The sequence below is a fragment of the Moschus berezovskii genome, chromosome 6 (genome assembly GCF_049115385.1).
Source record: "Moschus berezovskii isolate FMDL1 chromosome 6, NW_MosBer_1.0, whole genome shotgun sequence".
NCBI lineage: Eukaryota > Metazoa > Chordata > Mammalia > Artiodactyla > Moschidae > Moschus > Moschus berezovskii.
The window spans coordinates 5,590,591-5,614,506 of record NC_142465.1 but is presented as its reverse complement, the minus strand read 5'-3'; the positions used below and the strand labels follow the sequence as shown (position 1 = coordinate 5,614,506).

Genomic DNA, 23,916 nt, shown 5'->3' with positions numbered 1-23,916 from the left:
CATGTCTGACTCGTAGCAACCCCATGGACTGCAGCCTACCAGGCTCCTCCGTCCATGGGATTTTCCAGGCAAGAGCACTGGAGTGGCTTGCCATTGCCTTCTCAGGATTCTGTTTAGTCTTATGTAAACTGAAGACAATAATATCTACCTTACAGGGATGGGATATTTAATGAGATAATTATGTGGATGTTGAGTGGCAAAATAAACTCTCAAAGAACTATTTTTCCTACTACTAGTATTATTGCCATTATATACCTGACCAAAAGCCTACTGTCCAACTGTCTTACAGAGATGACCACAAGTGCTAGTGAATCAATACATATCATACACCAGAAACCGTGCAGCATGCACAAATGTGCCAGAGGACAAAAGAGCAATGCTATATTCACTCGATAGCCTGTATGTAGTAGACAGTAAAAGAGAGAAAGTGGAGGCTGAAAAGAGGGATCTACTTAAAAGAATAAGAGCTGGGGAAGCTTGCAGAACAGGAGGCTGATTGTGCCTGAGGCTGGAGGGTACAGACGCGGCAGGAGAGGAGCTGAGTTGACGTGAAAGGGTCCCAGCTGGTCCAGGGCTGGGGGTCAGGCCACATGTGACAGAAGCCATTAAGAAGCAGAGTGACTGGGTGACATGATCTTCCTTCCCCCCTAGAAGAAGTGAAGTGAAGTCACTCAGTTGTGTCCGACTCTTTGCAACCCCATGGACTGTAGCCTACTAGGCTCCTCCATCCATGGGATTTTCCAGGCAAGAGTACTGGAGTGGGTTGCTATTTCCTTCTCCAGGAACTCACATGGAATTACGTCTGAAACTCTTTAATCCTATTTCAAGTACCAAGTCTTTTTCCTAATTCCTATAAACAGATGGGATCTCTCCCTCTGAAACACCAAACTATTTTGCTTATATTGCTTTTCTGACATTTACTTTAACTCAGGAAATACTTATTGAGTGCCTACTATATGCAGGCAGGATAATGAGTACTGGGAAACAGTGAAAACACAGAGATATCTCCTTTTATGAAGCTCATACTCAGTGGGAGGAAGTGGGAAACCAGGTTGCATAATAACCAGAATAACAAGTAAATTGTATTGTACATTTGAAAGTGATCAAATAGTATGTGGATCAGAATAAGAAAAATGAATGAAGAAAACGAGTGAGGTTATCAGCTGGCATTTTAAGTGGGCGGTATCTTTGAAAAGATGACATTGAAATAAAGTTGTCAAGAACAAGTTTAAGTTAGAACTAATTATGACGATATCGAGAATAACAACATTCCCAGATCAAAGGTGCTGGTGTGGGAGGGAGTTTAGTTGCATTTCAGGGAAAGCAGGAGAGGTAGATCAGGATTACATTGAGTGAAGGGACAATAAAAAGAAGAGGTAAAGTCAGAAGGGATAAGAGAATAAGGGTCAGAGACCTATGGAGGACTTGGGAAGACTATGGTGAGAGGCATAGTAGGACCTCACAGGTCATTGTAAAGACTTTATCTTTTATTCTCATTTCGGTGGGAAGTCATTGCAGGGTTCCAAGCAAAGTGTGACTATCTGGCTTAAGTTTTACTGCCCAGATAGCAGACTGGAAGGCAATGTTCCAGGGTGCCTGCCTTGCCAAAAGCAACACGGGAACATGGGTGTGGATCTGGGAAGACAGTGAGGAGGTGGGGGAGTCAGGGGTCATGCAGCTCCCACAACCCAGAAAGGTGTGCATTCCAAGGAGTAGGGAGAAAGGACAACTCACGAATCAAGAGAAAATGATGAACCATAACTGCTGTGGGGATCATCTTGAAATATATGAAAAATCAAATCACTATGTTGTGTTAAAGAAATTAAAACGGTGTTGCACATCAATTATACTTCAAAGACAAACTCAGAAAAAGAGGTCAGATTTGTGGTTACAGGGGGAAGTAGGTGAGGATTTGGGTGAAGATAGTCCAAAGGTACAAATTTTCTCCTTATGTCATGTTACCAAATAAGTTCTAGGGATGTAGTGTGCAACATGATAGCATCAACACTGCTGTATGTTTTATGTGCTAAGAGAGTAAATCCTAGGAGTTCTCATAAAATGGAAAAAAAAAAATGACCACTTCCAGTGCTTGGTTAAAAAAGACTGTGGGGTGGAGGATTAGAAGCAGAGAGATCTTTAAGACACGATTGTGGCAATACAGTGGTTTTTCAGACCAGTATGGCAACAGTAATGGTGGGGTGTGTGCTGTGTGCTAAGTGGCTTCAGTCGTGTCTGACTCTTTGTGACCCCATGGACTGTAGCTCACCAGGCTTCTCTGTCCATGGGATTCTCCAGGTAAGAATACTGGAGTGGTTTCCATGCCCTCTTGCAGGGGATCTTCCAGACCCAGGAATCAAACCCGTGTCTCTTATGTCTCCTGCCTTGGCAGGCAGGTTCTTTACCACTAGCACCACCTGGCAATGGTTGAGAACAGGTCAAATTCTGGAAATATTTTACAGCAGATACAGTAGGATTTCCTGACAAACAGGATGAGAAACGGACAGAATCAAAGGCGGCCTAAGAACTGTGAGTTGCCATTCAGTGTGATGGTTCCTATAATAACTTGTCTTGAAACATATTTATTTCTGAAAAGTTTTATATACAAGAACCTGAAATTTGGAGTTACATAGATCAGACTTCAGATACTGCTTCTTCGTTTGCTGGATGTCTGACTCTGGGAAAATCACTGAACTTCTTAATTCTGAGTTTCCTCATCAGTGAATATGACAGTGTTAAGTAAAATGGCTTTAAAACACCAAATTCCAAGTTTTTTGTATAGAGTAAATGGGAAAATACATGCAAAGCATTTCACAAAATGCCTCGTACCTAATAAATGCTTGTTAAATGAAATATATGCTTTACTATGACTCTTAGTATAATCAGTTTTTAAATTTCATGTTTTAAATCTGCTACTGAAAGAAGGCACCATTCTATTATTATCGGTATTGTCATTATTATTGCTTTTCTACAGAAACACTCTGTCCTATGTATAGAGTCAGTTTTAAACTTTGAGTTTAAACTTTGAAATATATTTTAAACTTTGAGTCTGCAATATGTTGGTAGAATAACAAAAGTTGGATTTCCACTGCCCCATTTTTTTTATTTGTATTCACTATGACTCCTTGCAGGTTTGCCCTGCTTGTCAATTCATTCCTTTTACTCTATGTAATTTCATTTGATCTCTGCTGCTGCTGCTAAGTCACTTCAGTCGTGTCCGACTCTGTGTGACCCCATAGACGGAAGCCCACCAGGCTCCCCCGTCCCTGGGATTCTCCAGGTAAGAACACTGGAGTTGGCTGCCATTTCCTTCTCCAATGTGTGAAAGTGAAAAGTGAAAGTGAAGTCGCTCAGTCATGTCCGACCCTTAGCGACCCCACGGACTACAGTCTACCAGGCTCCTCCATCCATGGGATTTTCTAGGCAATAGTACTGGAGTGGCTTGCCATTGCCTTCTCCGCATTTGATCTCTAAAGTATATCAAACTAGATATAAGAATTGCTGAAATGTGTTCTTGTTTTTAAAGGACCCTCTTTAAGTCATTTGAAATTTGCTCCTCTCTCCCAAGCTTGTAGCGATACTTTCCAACTTGGCACCATATGTAAATTTAATGAGCATTCACTCACTTTCATCATTCAGGTCATTGGGTCATTGATTCCTATTTCCTTTTGTGCTTTTAGAGTAAAGAGACTATTTCAATCCATCTTTTCCAGTCTTCCTATCTATGGATAGTATTTTCCTGTTTCCACTGCACTTTTAGGATAAAAGTATCCTCATTTTCAGCTTATGATTAAAATGGAAATTTGGCTGTTTCCCAGGATGAAACTTGCTCTCTTTCTCTTTTGTTTTGAAATACTAGTTTTCATTTTTTCTCTATCCATTCGAAGAATATATATGCAATTTTAGGAGTTTTATTTTTCATTTTAATATTGGCCTCGAAACTATCCATATTTCACACTGCTTTCTTCAAAAGCACTCAGTTCTAAAATTCAAATCCAAAACAATCAGTATCTGATTTGCTGGGTCCTAATCTGTCTAGTCAAGGCTATGGTTTTTCCCGTGGTCATGTATGGATGTGAGAGTTGGACTGTGAAGAAAGCTGATCGCCGAAGAATTGATGCTTTTGAACTGTGGTGTTGGAGAAGACTCTTGAGAGTCCCTTGTACTGCAAGGAGATCCAACCAGTCCATTCTAAAGGAGATCAATCCTGGGTGTTCATTGGAAGGACTGATGCTAAAGCTGAAACTGCAATACTTTGGCCACCTCATGAGACTAGTTGACTCACTGGAAAAGACTCTGATGTTAGGAAAGGTTGGGGGCGGGAGGAGAAGGGGACGACAGAGAATGAGATGGCTGGATGTAATCACCGACTCTGTGGACATGAGTTTGGGTGAACTCCGGGAGTTGGTGATGGACAGGGAGGCCTGGCATGCTGTGATTCATGGGGTCGTGGAGAGTCGGACACGACTGAGCGACTGAACTGAACTGAACTGAATCTGTATTTCTCTGTAATCTTCTCTACCCCTGTAACACAGTTCTTTTTAAGAAGTTATTTAAAGTGCAATAAAATTACTATGCAGGAAAAATAACAATAAAACAGAAGTGAGAATAATTATTAAGGGAATAATTACAAGAGATGATAAGCCAACAAAGCACTGATATGATGAGAGGCTGACTGATGGCAGAGGTTAATGTAGCCTAGTAACGGGGATCTTCAGGGAGAAGAGCAAGAAGAGAGGTGGCAGGAAGTCTTTATTAAGTGCTACATACTACAATCAAAGGAAAAAAATGTTCTACATGCTGCAAATCTAGTTGCTACAATCTTTACTGAAATGTCTAGATCTATCGTATTATTTCCACATCCCCCATACCTACAGGAATATTCTTTCTAGAATACAATTTTAATTATGTTACTCCTATGCTTTAAATTCTTCATTAAATTTAAATTGGCCTGGTAGATAAAGTTCAGACTTCTTAGTATTGCATAACATGTCCTACAAGTTCTCACCAGTTTATCTCCTCAGCCTGCTGCTGCCCCAAATTCTCACTATGCTCCAGCCATGCTAAACTCCTTGACATTCCACTCAATCACCATTGCATCCCTTTTCCAGGCTAATTTCACAGAATGGTCCTTTTCTGCCATTTTGTCACCCCTCTCACCTTTACCCTCATGACTCAATGGATCTTATATATATTTCTATCATAACTCCTAAGATTCTGAGTTTGGCATCCATTACTTTTATCTAGCCATCATTTTCTTTGGGAAGCCCTATTTCAGGTGATCCCAGTGGACCTACCACTTATATGACTTATCTCTCCCACCAGAGTATGAGCTCATGACCCATGCTAGGCATTCAGAACATTCATAGGGACTGTCCATCCCATGGACATAGATTGGCCAATAGTGCTCTGTCACTTAACAGAACAAACCACAGGTTTGGGGAAAAACAGATGAAAAGACGCTCTTTCGTGAGCTCATTAGGATCACAGGTTCAAGGACTCTATCAGCCTAAACATTTTTAGGCCTCCTATCTAAGAATAATCTAGAAATTAATCAGAGGCAGGGAGCCAAGAAGTCAATGGAAAGAGATTTCGGATGACATGGTAAAAATGCCTGGATTCAATAATTCTTAAACATAACAACATCTGATATTAAGAAGCGGTGGCAAGAATTCACAAAAGAACTGTACAAAAAAAGATCTTCACAACCCAGTTAATCACAATGGTGTGATCACTCACCTAGAGCCAGACATCCTGGAATGTGAAGTCAAGTGGGCCTTAGGAAGTATCACTACAAACAAAGCTAGTGGAGGTGATGGAATTCCAGTTGAGCTATTACAAATCCTAAAAGATGATGCTGTGAAAGTGCTGCACTCAATATGCCAGCAAATTTGGAAAACTCAGCAGTGGCCACAGGACTGGAAAAGGTCAGTTTTCATTCCAATCCCAAAGAAAGACAATGCCAAAGAATGCTCAAAATACCGCACAATTGCACTCATCTCACACGCTAGTAAAGTCATGCTCAAAATTCTCCAACCCAGGCTTCAGCAATCCGTGACTTCCAGATAGTCAAGCTGGTTTTAGAAAAGGCAGAGGAACTGGAGATCAAATTGCCAACATCTGCTGGATCATGGAAAAAGCAAGAGAGTTCCAGAAAAACATCTATTTCTGCTTTAGTGACTATGCCAAGCCTTTGATTGTGTGGATCACAATAAACTGTGGAAAATTCTAAAAGAGATGGGAATACCAGACCACCTGACCTGCCTCTTGAGAAACCTGTATGCAGATCAGGAAGCAACAGTTAGAACTGGACGTGGAACAACAGACTAGTTCCAAATAGGAAAAGGAGTACGTCAAGGCTGTATATTGTCACCCTGCTTATTTAACTTATATGCAGAGAACATCATGAGAAATGCTGGACTGGAGGAAGCACAAGCTAGAATCAAGATTGCTGGGAGTAATATCAATAACCTCAGATATGCAAATGACATACCCTTATGGCAAAAGTGAAGAGGAACTAAAAAGCCTCTTGATGAAAGTGAAAAAGGAGAGTGAAAAAGCTGACTTCAAGCTCAACATTCAGAAATCTAAGATCATGGCACCCGGTCCCATCACTTCATGGGAAATATTTGGGGAAACAGTGGAAACAGTGTCAGACTTTATTTTTCTGGGCTCCAAAATCACTGCAGGTGGTGTCTGCAGCCAAGAAATTAAAAGACAGTTACTCCTTGTAAGGAAAGTTATGACCAACCTAGACAGCATATTAAAAAGCACAGACATTGCTTTGCCAACAAAGGTCTGTCTAGTCAAAGCTATGGTTTTTCCTGTATGTCTGGATGTGAGAGTTGGACTATAAAGAAAGCTGAGAACCAAAGAATTGATGCTTTTGAACTGTGGTGTTGGAGAAGACTCTTGAGAGTCCCTTGGACAGCAAGAAGATCCAACCAGTCCATCCTAAAGGAGATCAGTCCTGGGTGTTCATTGGAAGGACTGATGCTGAAGCTGAAACTCCAATACTTTGGCCACCTGATGCGAAGAGCTGACTCATTTGAAAAGACCCTGATGCTGGGAAAGATTGAGAGCAGGAGGAGAAGGGGACAACAGAGAATGAGACGGTTGGATGGCATCACTGACTCAATGGACGTGAGGTTGAGTGAACTCCAAGAGTTGGTGATGGACAGGGAGGCCTGGCATGCTGCAGCTCATGGAGTTGCAAAGACACAATTGAGCAACTGAACTGAACAACATCTCAGACTTTCCAGTTATTTAGTCAACAAATTTTTATTGCTTAAGATGACTTGAGTTATATTTCTACATTTAAAATGGAGACATTGATGCTAATACTCAAATATTACTGCCCTGACTTATTTATTTGTTATTCCTTTTTTGTGTCTTGCGTGAATGCATGCTTAAGTCGCATCAGTTGTGTTTGACTGTTTGCAACCTTATAGGCTGTAGCCCACCAGGCTCCTCTGTCCATGGGATTCTCCAGGCAAGAATACTGGAGTGGGTTGCCACGCCCTCCTCCAGGGGATCTTCCCGGCCCAGGGGTCAAACAAGCATCTCCTGAAGTTCCTGCATTGGAGGTGGATTCTTTACTGCTGAGCCATGGGGGAAGCCTCTTTTGGGTGTTACTGACTGTTATATCCCTAACACTCAGGACATAGAGCCTGGAACATTACTTGGGGTTTACAAATGACTTTGGAATGAGTGCTCCAGCCAAGTATATTAACCAAATATGATACTGTTTAAGAATATTGGCTCTACAATCTGATTTCCTGGGAAACATATCGTTGGATTGACCATGATCAGTATCCTCATTTTTAAAGTGAGGATCATGGAAATAACAACCCCTGCGGGCAGGAGGAGAAGGGGACGACAGAGAATGAGATGGCTGGATGGCATCACCTACTCGATGGACACGAGTTTGAGTGAACTCCGGGAGTTGGTGATGGACAGGGAGGCCTGGCGTGCTGTGATTCATGGGGTCACAAAGAGTCAGACATGACGGAGCAACTGAACTGAACTGAACTGAAAGGGGATTATGAGAACTAACTGAGTTAATGAAAGTACAGAGTTAACACACTGCCTAGCACAGAGAAAGCATTCGATACATGGTAGCAGTTGATATTTTTGGCTGTTCAATTATCAGCAATATCTGTCATGCACCTCCTAGAATGACAGTACATCCATTCCACCCACAGAGCTAAGTTGACTATTGTTTATTACCCACACGCTAACTTGCTCACAGTATGAGCCTGAGGGAAGCCAAACTGCAGAACTAGTCTGAAGCACTGAAAACACATGAAGGCCTGATATGAAGGTTAGCAAGCCAAAGCCTGTGAGGTTACAGCTGGATTTTTCTGAGCTTTGTTCTTCCACATTCACATTAAAGATTATTTTTCAGACACGCCAGCAGGTACATGGCCCATGTTTTTTTACTACATTTTTAGAAGTTTGATTTGACATCATGTGGGTGAATCCAAACAATGAGCACCCATCATAAAAGCATGATGAACGAGTAGACAGAAAATCAATAAGGATGTGGAGGACTTGAACATTTCTATCAGCTAAGTTGACCTAATTGGCATTTATAAAACATTCCAGCCAAAAGTGGGATACACATTCTTTTGAAATGCAAACAGTACATTTACCAACAGAGACCAAATTCTAGGCCATGAGATAAGCCTCAACAAATTTAAGATTCAAGTCATACAGAATATACTTCCCTGACCACAACAGAATTAAATAAGAAAGGAAAATAGAAAATTTTCTGGAAAAACTTCAAATAACCCATGGATAAATTACTAAATCAAATGGGAAATAATACCATAAAGTGAATGAAAATGAAACCTCTATATATCAAAAGCTGGAAAATGCCCTAAGCAGTACACTTAGGAGGAAATTGATAAAATAAACACCTGAACTATAACAAATGAAAGACCTCCAACTAATGACCTCAGTTTGCACCTTCAGAAACTAGAAGAAAGAACAAATTAATCCAAAGTATTTAAAAGGAAGAAATAATTAGAGAGGAAATCTATGACATAGAAAGTAGACCAGAGATCAATTAAATAAAAAGCAGATTTTTTTCAGAATAAAATGTATAAACTTCTAGCTAGACTAATCAGGAGAATAGACAAAAATTAACAATATCTGGAATAAAAGAGGTGATATTATATGATATTAAAAGAATAATAAAAGGATACAACATTTGAATCTTTATGCCAATAAAACAAATACATTAGGTAAAATGAGCCAAAAAGTGTCTTACTGAGAGAAAATAAAAAGGCCCTAAATTAGTGGAAAAGTGTATGCTATTCATGGGTCACTCGATACTGCTCCCAAATTATTATATAAATATAGTGAAATCTCTGTAATTATAGCAGAATTTAAAAGAAATTTCAAAACATTCTAAAATTCATATATAAATTCAAGAAATCAAGAATAACCAAAAGAACTTTTAAAAAGGACAAAATTGGAGGATTAACAATCCTTTCACTGCTTATTAAAAACTACAGTCATCAAGATTATGTGGTACTGACACCAAGATAAATAATCAATAGAACAAAATAAAAGTCCAGAAAAAAGACCCACACATAGATAGCTCACTGATTTCAACAAATGTGCAAAAACAATTCATTTCAAGAATTGATTCTTGAAAAAATGCATATCCATATTCAATAAAAAGGAAGACATTCAATTCAAACTTCATACTATATTCAAAAATTGACTCCATTCAAAAACAGAATATAGATCTAAATATAAACTGAAAACTATAAAAACCTCTAAGAAAAAACAAAGGAATAACCTTCAATAGCCTTGAATTAGCCAAAGATGCCTAAACTATGACACCAACAGCACTATCAATTAAAAAATATGGTAAAATGAATTTAAAATGAAAATAATTTGCTTTTAGAAAGATACTGCTATGAAAATAAAGAGTAGGTCACAAATTGGGAAAGCAATTATTTTATATCATGTATATGATAACCTACATTGAGAGTATAAAAGATTCTCAAAACTCAATAATAAGAAAACAATCCAGGAGGAGATGGGGACAGCAGAGGATGAGATGGCTGGATGGCATCACCGACTCAATGGACATGAGTTTGAGCAAGCTCTGGGAGTCAGTGATGGACAGGGAAGCCTGGCATGCTGCAGTCCATGGGATCTCAAAGAGTCGGACATGACTGAGTGACTGAACTGAACTGAACTGAATCCAATCTAAAAAAAATGGGCAAAGGATTTGAACTGACACTTCACCAAGGAAGATATATAAAAGAAAATATGCAAAGGAAAAAATGGTCAATATCGTTAGTCATTAGGGGAATGTAAATTAATAATCACAATGAGATACCATTACAATATCTAAAATTGAACAAACTGATTATATCTAGTTTGTGTTGGTGAAGATGTGGGAAAAAATAGAACTCTGGTATGCTTTTGATGAGACTTTACCTTGATACAGTGGTTCAACTACTTTGAAAAACAGTTCAGCAGTATCATAAAACATTAAATATACCTGCTGCTGCTGCTGCTGCTAAGTCACTTCAGTCGTGTCCAACTCTGTGCAACCCCATAGATGGTAGCCCACCAGGCTCCCCCGTCCCTGGGGTTCTCCAGGCAAGAACACTGGAGTGGGTCCCCATTTCCTTCTCCAATGCATATCATCATCTAAATATTGACCAAGAGAGGCAAACTGCACACATACAAAGACCTGCAAAAATGTTCATAGTAGCTTTATTTGTAACAGCTCCAAGCTAGAAAAACCCAAATATCCCAGTGAATGAACAAATTATATTACATCCATATATTCTACAACATGAATTGTATCTCAAAATCATGATATTGGGTGAAAGAAAGGCAGACAAAAAGAGTGTATGCTGCATAATTCTATTTATATAAAACTCTAGAAAATACAAATTAACCTACAGTGGAAAGTTGATCAATGGAAGAGTGAGGAGGGATGATTCCAGGGAGTCATGATTCCAGAGAGTCATGGGGCAACTTTGATGAATGAGTCCATTAACTTGATTGTGGTGATATTTTCACTGTGTACACATATGTTAGAACATATTAAATTGTACCTTTTAAGCATTATAGTTTATTGCATGTTAATTATTTCTCAATACACTTATTACAAAGAAATGTTTTCCTTGAGAAGTCTTCATTGAAAATGGATAGATCCTATCATCAGTTAAAAGCACAGTGAGGACAGCATTTTCAGTGATACTTAAGCATAATGACACAGGACTGGAATGAAGACAGCCCCTTTCAATGATGAAAGCTAACAGCCTTTCCTCTCAGGTCACAGATAAGACAAGGATGCCCACTCTTGCCATTTCTACTCAACGCGGTACTGGGAGTCCAAGTTATAGCAACTAGATGTGAAAAAGTTAAATAGATAAAAGCCTTAAGTTAGAAAGGAAGAAGTAAAATTATCTCTGTTTATAGATGGCATGTTATTCTATATTGAAAACCCTAAAGACTTCACACACACACACAAAAAAAACATGGTTACAACTAATGAATTAATTCACTGGAATTGCAGGATACAAAGTCAACATATAGAAATTAGCTGTTTTCCTAAACACTAACAATGAAGTATCTGAAAGAGAAATTAAGAAAGCAATCCCATTTAGAATAGCATCAAAACCAATAAAATACTTATAAATAAACTGAACCAAGGAAGTAAAAGATACAATGAGAACTACGAGATATTGGTGAAAGTAACTGAAGAAGACACAAATAAATGGAAAGATATCCTGTGATCTTAGACTGAAAAATTAATACTGTGAAAACCTCCATACTACTGAAAATGATCTACAAATTCAATACAATCTTATTAAAATTCCATTTTTCACAGAAATAGACAAAAATTATCCTAAAATTTGTATGGAGCCATAAAAGACCCCAAATAGCAAAAGTTCACCTGAGAAAGAACAAACTTGGAAGAATCACCATTCCTGATTTTGAGCTATATACAAAGCTACAGTAATCAAAGCAGTATGGTACTGGCAACAGGTACATGGAACCAGCGGAGCAGAACAGACTCCAGATACGAGTCATAAATGTGTGGTGAACTGATTCTTGACAAGAGCACTAAAGCCACACAGAGGAGAAAGATTCGTCACTTCTGTAAGTGGTGTTGTAAAACTGGACATCTAGATGCAAAAGCAGAAAACTGGACTCCTCTCTTACACCAGTCAAAAAAATGAACTTGAAATGGGTCACAAACTTAGATGAGAAACCATCAAACTCCTAGAAGAAAATATAGGGAGAAAAGATGCTTGACATTGGTCTTGCATGCATGCTATGTCACTTCAGTCATGTTTGACTCTTTGAGACCTATGGACTGTAGCCCACCAGGCGCCTCTGTACATGGAATTCTCCAGGCAAGAATATGGAGTGAGTTGCCATGCTCTCCTCCAGGGGATCTTCCTAACCCAGGTATCAAAGTCACATTTCTTGTCTCCTGCATTGGCAGGCATATTCTTCACCACTAGCACCACCTTGGAAGCCCAATATTGGTCTAAACAATGATTAATCATATAAGAGACTAAGAGCACAGCCAATAAAAGTCAAAGTAAATCAAACTACATCAAACTGAAGAGCTTTGCAAATAGAAGAGCAAAGCAAATAATAAATGGAAAAGACAACCTGAAGAATGAGATAAAACATTAGCAAATCACACATCTGATAAGGGTTTAATATCCAAAATACACATAGAAATCTCATACAACTCAATTGCAAAAATAATAATAATAATAATAGAATTTTAAAATGGTCAAAGGACATGAATAGACATTTTTCCAACAAAGACATACAAATGTCCATCAGTTATATGAAAAAATGCTCTACATCATTAATCATCACCAAAATACATACAAATCAAAACTATAAGATATCACTTCATACCTGTGATGGCTATTATCAAAAAAGCAAACGATAACACTACATAATGCTTATGTAGTGTTAGTGGGAATGTAAATTGGTACAGCCATTCCAGAAAACACTATGGAGGTTCCTAAAGATATCAGAAATCAGACCACCATATAATCTTTCAATCCCACTCCTATATATTCAAAGGAATTTAAACCAGTATCTTCAGGAGATATCTGCACACCCATGTTCCTTTGTTCCTTTCATCATGTTCTATAATAACCAAGATATAAAAACAATATAAATGTTTATCAACAGATGAATGGTTTAAGAAAATGTGATATATATATAATTGAATTTTATTCAGTAATGAAAAGAAGGCAATCCTACCATTTTTGACAACATGGATTAACCTGAATGTCATTATGCTAAGTCAGAGAAAGACAAATATTAATACATATGTTATGTGTTAAGCATATGTAAAATCTAAAAAAAAAAGCTAATTTCATAGAAACAGAGAATAGAATGGTGGTTTCCAAGGGCTAGGGGAAAGGAGAAATGGGGTGATATAAGTCAAACTACAAATTTTCACTTATAAGAATAAATTCTAATACTCTAATGTATAGCACTGTGACCACAGTTAATAATACAATGTTATATGCTTGAAAGTTGCAGAGATAGATAGGCATTCTCACTCCCCACTCCCCAAAAATGTTAGGTGAGGTGACATATGTGTCAATTATCTTGATCTTGGTAATCACTTCACAATGTATATGTATATCAAGTCACCATATTGTATACTTTAATTATACACAATTATATTTATCAGCTATTCTCTCTGATGATGGTCCTGAGGATCTTGGCTCAGTTTGCTCTTGATCACATTTTAAACTGATAAGCCTTTGCACCAAAATGTAGAGAGGGTAAAATAATAATCATTGTGAATTCCTTCTTTCCTACTGTTTTGAGTCTTAGCCTTCTTGATTAAATTCAAAATTACTCAAATATATGAAATCTGGAATAAATGTTAACTTACACATAAAAGCACATCTATTAACATATTTAATCAAAATAATATTTTCCTAATATTATCATATGGAATTTAAATTGGTATTTACAAATAGTCTCTTGGAAATGGTAGTTAGGTGGGAAAAAATTAGACATGTCTCCAAATTTGTCTCAAGCTAAGTTAATGAATTTTCTGCATTATATTTTAGGAATCAATACAGTTGAATGATCCAAATTTGCAAAATCTAGCCAAAAATATCATATATAAAAATTAATATATACTTTATTTAATTTGCAAAATAAATTACATTAACACTACATATTTAAATATGGTTATACACTTTCACTTATTTTTATAAAGCATCTAAAATATCCTTTTTGAGCCAATGTAATGATCAGTGACTTCAAAAAGATATTTTCTTTTTTTTAAAATTTTTTTTTAATAGCCAAAGCAGATTTCACCATTAATGACATCAGTGTTTTTCTAGGTATGAGAAGATGCAAGAATTGGAACTCATAAAACCTTTTTCTGAAAAGATCTAACCATCTGAAGGCCTGTTCTGCCAGTTTTTTGCTTTTTTTTTCAGAGCAGAGTGCCTCATTCCTTCACCCTGAACTTCTTTCAGGGGGTGTTGAAGGTCAGCAGCTTGCAATGGTCATGATGTAATCTTTGTAGAGGCAGCTGGCAAGTACCAACTTCCAGTCAGTAGGGTCCCTTCATAGCCACATATCTGACCATGTGACACCATTTCACGGCCACTGTGTCCCGCGGTGCTGGGAAGGCTCATTCCCAGGTCTAGGGAAGTGATGAGCCACTCAGTGTGCTAAAATTGGACCAGGCCTTGCAAGTAGCAAAACTCTCTGGACCACTGTCTTACTAGCCTCCTGGTCCAGGAAAATATTTCCTCTTGTTGCTTTTTCCCATACCCAGAGTCACATTATTACAATTATTGATCTCATATGGAACTGTCAGTTCAGCATTATATCACAGGCTCAGTGAAACAAGTGACATAGAAAATAATATAGCCATAGCTAGCAGGTATTAGTAAAATAAGAATTATAAGTCAAGAACTTTCATTAGATAAAGCCTGGTATACCCCAAGTCACCTGACTTCATTCGTTAAATGATTATAGTCTGATGTTAATCTCCTGGTTGTACATTATGGAGCATCCAACCTTTATGTGAAGATTGGTTACTGAGATAAGCCTTAGAAACTAACCTAGAGTGTCCTTTTTAATAACTTAATTAAATCATTTAGCAGTATCACGTAACAAGGAACTGTCTCAGCAGTGAGTCTTAGTAAACACTAGATATTAACAAAACTAGAAACTTAATTTAACAATTTACAAAACTTAATATTCCGTGATTTTTCATTATGGAGGCCCTGTAGCCAGGGAGGCTTTAACCCATCAAATAAAAAATGAGGTTTGTCAGGGAGCTGGGAAAAGCCAAGCAGCCATCTTGTATTTCCCATAGCCCTGACTCTGATTTCCAGCTATTGTTTTTAATTTTCCAATTTAGAAGCAGACTGTTGCCATGGTTTAAGGACATTAGGATGGCACAAGTCTAACAGAGTTTTTGTATAAGCAGAATGAGCTTTTACATGTCTACAAACCCGACAATTGGATTAATTTCTAAAACTAGCATAGGATCAGGCCTATGGTAGAAAAGCATTTGATTTATATGCAGAGGGCTAAGAAGTCAAGAAAACATTATAAATGATCATACGAATCAGGTCCAGCATCTTGGGCAAGCTGTCTACCTCTGATGTTGTCGTCTTCTCATCCTGGTGTAGTGTAGTTTCTTCTGAAAAAAGTCCTTCCATCCAGGTTGGAGACAGTCCTTTAAATTATGTCCTTTTTTTTTTTTTTTTTACAATTAAAAGTCAAAATAGAGTAGCTATGGTTCAGACATCCTGGGAAATAACTATTTCCCAGATATCCTGAAAAATGATATTATGGGTGTGATTTCAGATTAGACGCTGTAATGCATTTTTGCTTCTGTACTTTGCTTGCTGCTAGTAAAACCAAAGTTACTCCATTTTAAGATAAGGTTGTTTTTAAGTAAAGATTCCTAAAATTGTTTTTGAAAAAAGAAAAAAATATATATTTTCTAACACAATTTGCATCTTTACATATTATAGCAAACAAGATTAACTAATAATCATTGACACAGTCATTTCCTGAGTGTAAAACCAAATATCCAAATTAGTGCATCAAAGAATTCTGGTGAATCATTTGATCTCTAGTCATAAAGAGAATAACTTGTTTTTCAGAAAGAATATTAGCAACTTATTTTCAAACTTAAACATTATTAAATCAATAAGTATACAGAAATCCCAACAAATGCAATCCAATCTACACCAAAGACAAGGTAAATTTTAAAATTATTTTAACAAGTATTAAGTGGCTGTTAAGTTTTTAATGGGCTTCCCTTGTGGTTCAGCTGGTAAAGAATCCACCTACAAAGTGGGAGACCTGAGTTCAATCCCTAGGTTGGGAAGATCCCCTGGAAAAGGAAAAGGCTACTCACTCCAGTATTCTGACCTGGAGAATTCCATGGACTGTATAGTCCATTGGATCACAAAGAGTCAGATACAACTGAGTGACTTTCATTTCCACTTCAAGTGTTTAACACTGAGATGTAGGTGCTTATGTTAAAATTAGAAAAACTAAAGGATAGAGATATAAGGAAAAATCCTAATCAAGTAACAATGGAAAAAAATTCATAATATATCTTATTTCTACAGATGTCTAGTCATTGGTCAAAAATCTTTGCCATTCAAAGTCTATTCTTTAAGATTTCATTTGTTTTATTTATTATTTATTATTATTCATTTATTATTTATTATTATCCAGGAAACATGGTTAATTCCCCAAATCATCCTTAAATAATGTTTATAAAATACATATGTCATGTCACTGCCTATACCCATCTGTAGCAGCCAATCAAAAAGTATTAGGGGCACAGGTGGGAAATAATTTGTCACTACATAGGTCAGCTGTCTTATTAATAACAATAAAACCTGACATTTACATAATGGCATCTGTACAGCAGCTTCATTTCAAGACTTCAAACATTTATCTCATTAATACTTCCAATATTTCTATGCATTATTTGGCAAATATTTTACTGGTTTATAAAGCAAAACCCTAACTCATAAAATGACATGAACCTAGTGACTATATTTTCTCACAACCCATTTCTATCTGCCAAAGAGAAGAGAAAAATATATATCTAGCATGAAAGAGTTTGGCCAGGAGAGTGAAATACCCAATTAGCAATTGGGTCTTATCTATTCCCACCTTTTTGTATGCGATCCAGTCAAACACCCTGTCAATATCTGTTGCCCGTAGCACTTCCTGTGATACTGGATGGGAACTGGCCAAGCCATCAAGCAGCATCACTTCATGGAGAACATCCGTCAGAAACCTCTGTTTTTCCTGCAATACAGTAGGTGGAACAACATCACAAGAGATTCGTGGTTATGACAAAATATGGGTGACAATATGAACTGAATGTGTGTTGCTGAATTGATGATGCACATCAGCATACTAGATTAGACTTAACTATAAAGAGAAAGCAGTAAATAAAATACCTCTTAAGCCACTCTAAAAGTGGCTGATTTGAGCACAATACGAAACAAAACCAGTGAGCTACAATAGGCCCTAAATAGAAACAATGGACTCTGTGTTTTTGCGTGCTGTGATTCATAGGGTGGCAAAGAGTCAGACACAACTGAGCGACTGAACTGAACTGAACTGAAAGCAAATTTGGAGAGTGGGCACATAAATGAAACTGACTCAGCTTGCTTATGGGCCTCCCTGGTGGCTCAGATGGTAAAATAAAGAATTGGCCCATGATGAGGGAGACCTGGATTCAACCCCTGGGTTGGGAAGATCCCCTGGAGGAGGGCAAGACAACCCACTCCAGTATTCTTGCCTGGAGAATCCCCATGGACAGAGGAGCCTGGAGAGCTACAGTTTATGGGGTCGCAAAGAGTCAGACACGACTGAGTGACTAAGCACACACAGCATTTTTATATGTTCTGCAGGGTCAAATCTAGAATTCCAGTCCCAAATAACCTTTCTAAAGTTAATTCAGTATAAGAATAGTCACTAAGTCTCAGAATTCCAGTACTATTTGCTATTTCTAGTCCTTTCAACAACCATTCTCTCTCTGATCCTACCTCCTCTCTCTCTGTCTCACTTATTCTCTCTGTAATACACACGTGCACACACTTATTTTCCAAAAGAACTTCAGGAGACCTCCACAAATAATGAGGCAGTATTGACAACACTCTGTAATATCTCTGAACATAAGTGAATTCAGAAAGTACAGAACAATAGGTATTAACAGTTCGTTACCATAAAACTTGTGAAAGTAGACAAAATCGTGAGACCTCTGTACATTGTTGAGACACCAGTATTTGCTCTAATGAAAGCTGACTTGTTACGTTAGAAATAAACTGTAAAAAAAAAAAGTGCTTCTCTGTTGTTTTCGCTTTAAGAAGTCTGCTTTAAAGAAACAGCTTGGGTTCTGTTAACAGAAATGCTGGCAGTTATCAGTCCGCCTAGCCTACTGCCTTCACTGAGGGAGGAGGAGAGAAAAAAGCAGTTGCAAGAGATAACGAGAGCTAAATAGCCCCTGGATAGTTGGGACCTGAGGAGTATCATTACAGAGATTAAAGACCGCGGCACCGTAATTGCTCTAGCTAATTCTGAACTCATTCCTGGAGCCTCCAAATTTGGGGCCAGCAGATAAACTGCTTTATTTCTGAGTAAGCTGTAATGTCAAGCTGAGACTACACCAATTCTGGATTTTAAAAATTGGAAATGCAGAATAAATATACTAAGAAAAGAATGGTTAACTAAGCATATGTGTATATATTAATTTAAATCTGGCTTTAAAAACAACATTTTTGTTCTTTATCACTTGCTCAATAATTTAATATGTTTAATCAATTTAACTAGTCATCCAAGTATCACTGTAAGGTTTATTTTCTAATAGTTTATTTTTATAGCCTGTGGACTTTATATTTAATTTCTTTGGTCCTTATTTTTCATCTAAGAATTTCATATCACTGCTCCATCAAAAAGGGCTGTGTTGCAGTGACTGAACCAAAAGTCACTCTGAGTCCCAGAAGCATACTTCAGACCCTAAGAGACCACAATAAAAAATACAAACTTATAATGAATTAAGTGACAAGTATTACTCAGAATAATACTGTATTTCTTCTTATTGAGTTCCTAATTCAAGATGAATTGAGGAGAGTGATATTGGATCTTGTGATTTAAACATTTTAATTAAAAAACTGGCATTTACATTGCCCATGTTAAGTCCACAGAAAACAAAGACATGGCCTAGATTTAGAGGACAAGAAAATTCATTTCCAAAACAAGGATATTAAGCAGATAGGCAATCTTGTGACTCATTTAATTCTAAAATGCACATTAAAGCTATTTGATATTGGAATTAATGAGGAATTATGGAATATATAATGATATTTCAACTTGACAAGTGAACATATTTATTTATAGAAACTACCAACTGAAGATGTGATGTCCATTCTGAAGATCAAAGAATACTCAACTCTTCAAATAATTGTTTGCTCCATTACATCACTCAAACATCTGATCAAAAATCACAGTAAAATGAAAACCTTAACAGAATGATTTATTTTAACATTAATTTTTAACATTTAGAAACAATAAATACATATTCAGTTCAGCTCACTCTCTCCGTCAAGTCTGACTCTTTGTGACCCCATGAATCACAGCACCCCAGTCCTCCTGTCCATCACCAACTCCCAGAGTCCACCCAAACCCATGCCCATCAAGTTGGTGATGCCATCCAACCATCTCATCCTCTATCATCCCCCTCTCCTCCTACCCTCAATCTTTCCCAGCATCAGGGTCTTTTCAAATGAGTGAGCTCTTCGTATCAGGTGGCCAAAGTATAGGAGTTTCAGCTTCAACATCAGTCCTTCCAATGAACACCCAGGACTGATCTCCTTTAGGATGGACTGGTTGGACCTCCTTGCTGTCCAAGGGACTCTCAAGAGTCTTCTCCAACACCACAGTTCAAAAGCATCAACTCTTCAGCGCTCAGCTTTCTTTAGAGTCCAACTCTCACATCCATACATGATTCCTGGAAAACCATAGCCTTGACTAGACGGATCTTTGTTGGTAAAGTAATGTCTCTGCTTTTTAATATGCTGTCTAGATTGGTCATAACTTTCCTTCCAATGAGCAAGCGTCCTTTAATTTCATAGCTGCAATCAGCATCTGCAGTGATTTTGGAGCCCCAAAAAATAAAGTCAGCCACTGTGTCCCCTCTTTCCCCAACTATTGGCCATGAAGTGATGGGACTGGATGCCATGATCTTAGTTTTCTGAATGTTGAGCTTTAAGCCAACTTTTTCACTCTCCTCTTTCACTTTCATCAAGAGGCTCTTCAGTTCTTCACTTTCTGCCATAGGGTGGTGTCATCTGCATATCTGAGGTTATTGATATTTCTCCCGGCACTCTTGATTCCAGCTTGTGCTTCCTCCAGCCCAGCATTTCTCATGATGTACTCTGCATAGAAGTTAAATAAGCAGGGTGACAATATACAGCCTTGACGTACTCCTTTTCCTATTTGGAACTAGTCTGTTCCATGTCCAGTTCTAACTGTTGCTTCCTGACCTGCATACAGGTTTCTCAAGAGGCAAGTCAGGTAGTCTGGCATTCCCATCTCTTTCAGAATTTTCCACAGTTTATTGTGATCCACACAGTCAAAGACTTTGGCATAGTCAATGAAGCAGATGTAGATGTTTTTCTGGAACTCTCTTGCTTTTTCGATGATCCAGAGGATGTTGGCAATTTGATCTCTGGTTCCTCTGCCTTTTCTAAAACCAGCTTGAACATCTGGAAGTTCACAGTTCATGTATTGCTGAAGCCTAGCTTGGAGAATTTTAAGCTTGACTTTACTAGCGTGTGAAATGAATCAATACATATTAGTCAAAATCAAAATTTAGCAAACATAACTTGGCTTGCTGGAAATGACATTTTGTTAAATGGTATAAACGACCATGTAATTATATAAATGAAATCTAATATAACATTCAAAAATGGAGATTCAACCAGTCTATCCTAAAGGAAGTCAGTCCTGAATATTCATTGGAAATATGAATATTCCAATGAATACTTTACTCCAGTATTGGAGTACTGAATACTTTACTCCAATACTCCAAGATTGATGCTCCAGTACTTTGGCCACCTGATATAAAGAACTGATTAATTTGAAAAGACCCTGATGCTGGCAAAGATTGAAGGCAGGAAGAGAAGGGGATGACAGAGGATGAGATGGTTGGATGGCATCACTGACTTGATGGTCGTGAGTTTGAGTAAGCTCCCGGAGTTCGTGATGGACAGGGAACCCTGGCATGCTGCAGTCCACAGGGTCACAAAGAGTCAGACACGACTGAGTGACTGAACTGAACTGAATTGAAACTTACTTATATATTTATATAATAATAATGATATATTACTTCATGCTTCTGGAGAAAAGTAAAAACAAATCTTTGGTCAGTGGAACTGAAAAATGGAGGGTTTAAACTGAGCAGTGTTGAGTCATTAGCAAAAAATTCATCTCTATATTTTTGGAGAGAATGATACTGTCTGATTGAGAAAGGGGGCAATAAAAGACAGTAAGACTTTAATCTTAATTTATTTAATCTAGAATCAAGATTTCATCTGGAATCAAGAGTGCCAGGAGAAATATCAATAACCTCAGATATGCAGATGACACCACCATTATGGCAGAAAGCAAAGAAGAACTGAAGAGCCTCTCGATTAAACTGAAAGAGGAGTGAAAAGTTGGCTTAAAACTCAACATTCAGAAAGCTAAGATCATGGCATCCAGTCCCATCATTTCATGGCAAATAGATGGGGAAACAAGGGAAAAAGTGACAGACTTTATTTTGGGGGCTCCAAAATCACTGCAGATGATGACTGCAGCCATGAAATTAAAAGATGCTTATTCCTTGGAAGAGAAGTTATCACCAACCTTGACAGTATATTAAAAAGCAGAGACATTACTTTGCCAACAAAGTGTGTCTAGTCAAAGCTATGGTTTTTCCAGTAGTCATGTATGGATGTGAGATTTGGACTATAAAGAAAGCTGAGCACTGAAGAATTGATGCTTTTGAACTGTGGTGTTGGAGAAGACTCTTGAGAGTCCCTTGGACTGCAGGGAGATTCAACCAGTCCATCCTAAAGGAAATCAATCCTGAATATTCATTGGAAGGACTGATGCTGAAGCTGAAATTCCAATACTTTGGCCACCTGATGCAAAGAACTGACTCATTGGACAAGATCCTGATGCTGGGAAAAATTGAAGTCAGGAGGAGAAGTGGAAAATAGAGGATGAGATGGTTGGACAGCATCACCGACTCCATGGACATGAGTTTGAGCAAGCTCTGGGAGTTGGTGATGGACAGGGAAGCCTGGTGTGCTGCATTTCATGGGGTTGCAAAGAGTCGGACACAACTGAGCAGATGAACTGAACTGAAAAGAGCTTAAAAGAGAGAGAAGGAGATAAAGGAAAGAAGAAAATCCTAGCAAAAGACATTCACAAAGCTCAGAAGAGAGAATAATTTAAATTGGGGGGGGGGAGGAAAATTCTAACCAGAGGCAAATGCAATTTAACAAAACTACAAAGAGTTTCCAAGAGAGAAGGTGCTAATTTTTTATAAAAGAACCATGTCACTATAAAATAAGAAATATTTTTACTTTGTTAGTCCCTGGCAAGGGCCCTCCCTTCTTCTCCTCCTTATCAACGACAAAAACATCTACAGCAAAAATTACTAATAACGGTCAATTGTTTACTGTTGATGTGAGACTGAAAGTTTAAAAATAAAGTAAAAGATATCCTGGGTCTTATGTGAAATAAAAGAACAAACAAAAGTTAGCCACAGTGGATGAAATAATAGTTTTCTCTCATAGACTAGAAATGCTAAAAATTTTGAGACAAAAACACAGTAAAGTATAATTACTGATGGAATGGAAGATGTGGAAATGAATATGATCCTTGAAGTAACTTTAAAGTTGTGTGCATGTGTGTGTGTGTGTGTATTCAAGGTGTAGAGTCAATAGTTTTTATTTTACACGATATTTTAAGGACACTGTGATAGCCCGTTCTACAACTCTCAAAATGCAGAACAATAGGCAAAATGGAGAAATTTAAAATCTGTTAGCAAGAAGTTTATTGCTGGCAATAACAATAAATCCCACCATTCTGATACAGACACTTCTTAGAGATGTTACATACATACCTAAACTTAAACAGTCCCAATAATACTGAATATATGTATCAATTTGTGCTGAACTATTTTCAAAAATATATTGCCTTTGAATTTTTGGAGAACAGTGTAAAAGCCTTTTCAGAAAATGTGAACGAATGCACAGAGTTGAGAATAACACACAGAAAAGAAGGTCACTATTATTTTATTCATACTTTCATTTAACAAATATGTTAAATTCCTACACAATGCCAGATACTGAACTGTGTTTGGGGAATACATATATGACTAACATCTCATCCTCAGCCTTAAAGAACTCAAAACCAGAAGAGAAAGTACAAGAGAAAGATAAACAGCTAACTGCATTATAACATGATGGGTGTTATAAAACATGAAGTATGAAATGATTAATTAGTTCAGAAAAGGCTTCACAGAAGAGGTGACATGAAAGTGGGATGTTGAAGGATGAAAGTCTACTCAGATGAATGGGGAAAGCAACTTAAAAGGGCAAATCCAGGCAGAGCAAACATGGGGGCGGGGGGAAGCCAGTCTGTTTGCATCCTAAGATATCAGGTTGAAGGTTTGGTCTTAATAAATAGGCAGTAACAGACATAGTGACATAATAAAAACAGTGACTCAGGAAAGTTAACTTATCTGAGGTATACAAAGTGGCTGATACATGTAGAAATGCGAGGCAGGGATTGGTTATTGTACTAAGGGATATGTGATGATGTATTAGAGCA

The 23,916-nt window shown here is 37.7% G+C and overlaps 1 protein-coding gene across 1 annotated transcript in view; it reads right to left on the bottom strand.

Annotated features, from left to right (window-relative positions):
- Nucleotides 1-23,916, bottom strand: part of TRHDE (thyrotropin releasing hormone degrading enzyme) — a 465,860-nt gene that overhangs the window by 184,987 nt on the left and 256,957 nt on the right. Inside the window, exon 6 of the mRNA XM_055396175.2 lies at nucleotides 17,197-17,334. Within this exon, the coding sequence (XP_055252150.1) occupies nucleotides 17,197-17,334 (138 nt within the window). The remainder of the gene's footprint in view (nucleotides 1-17,196; nucleotides 17,335-23,916) is intronic.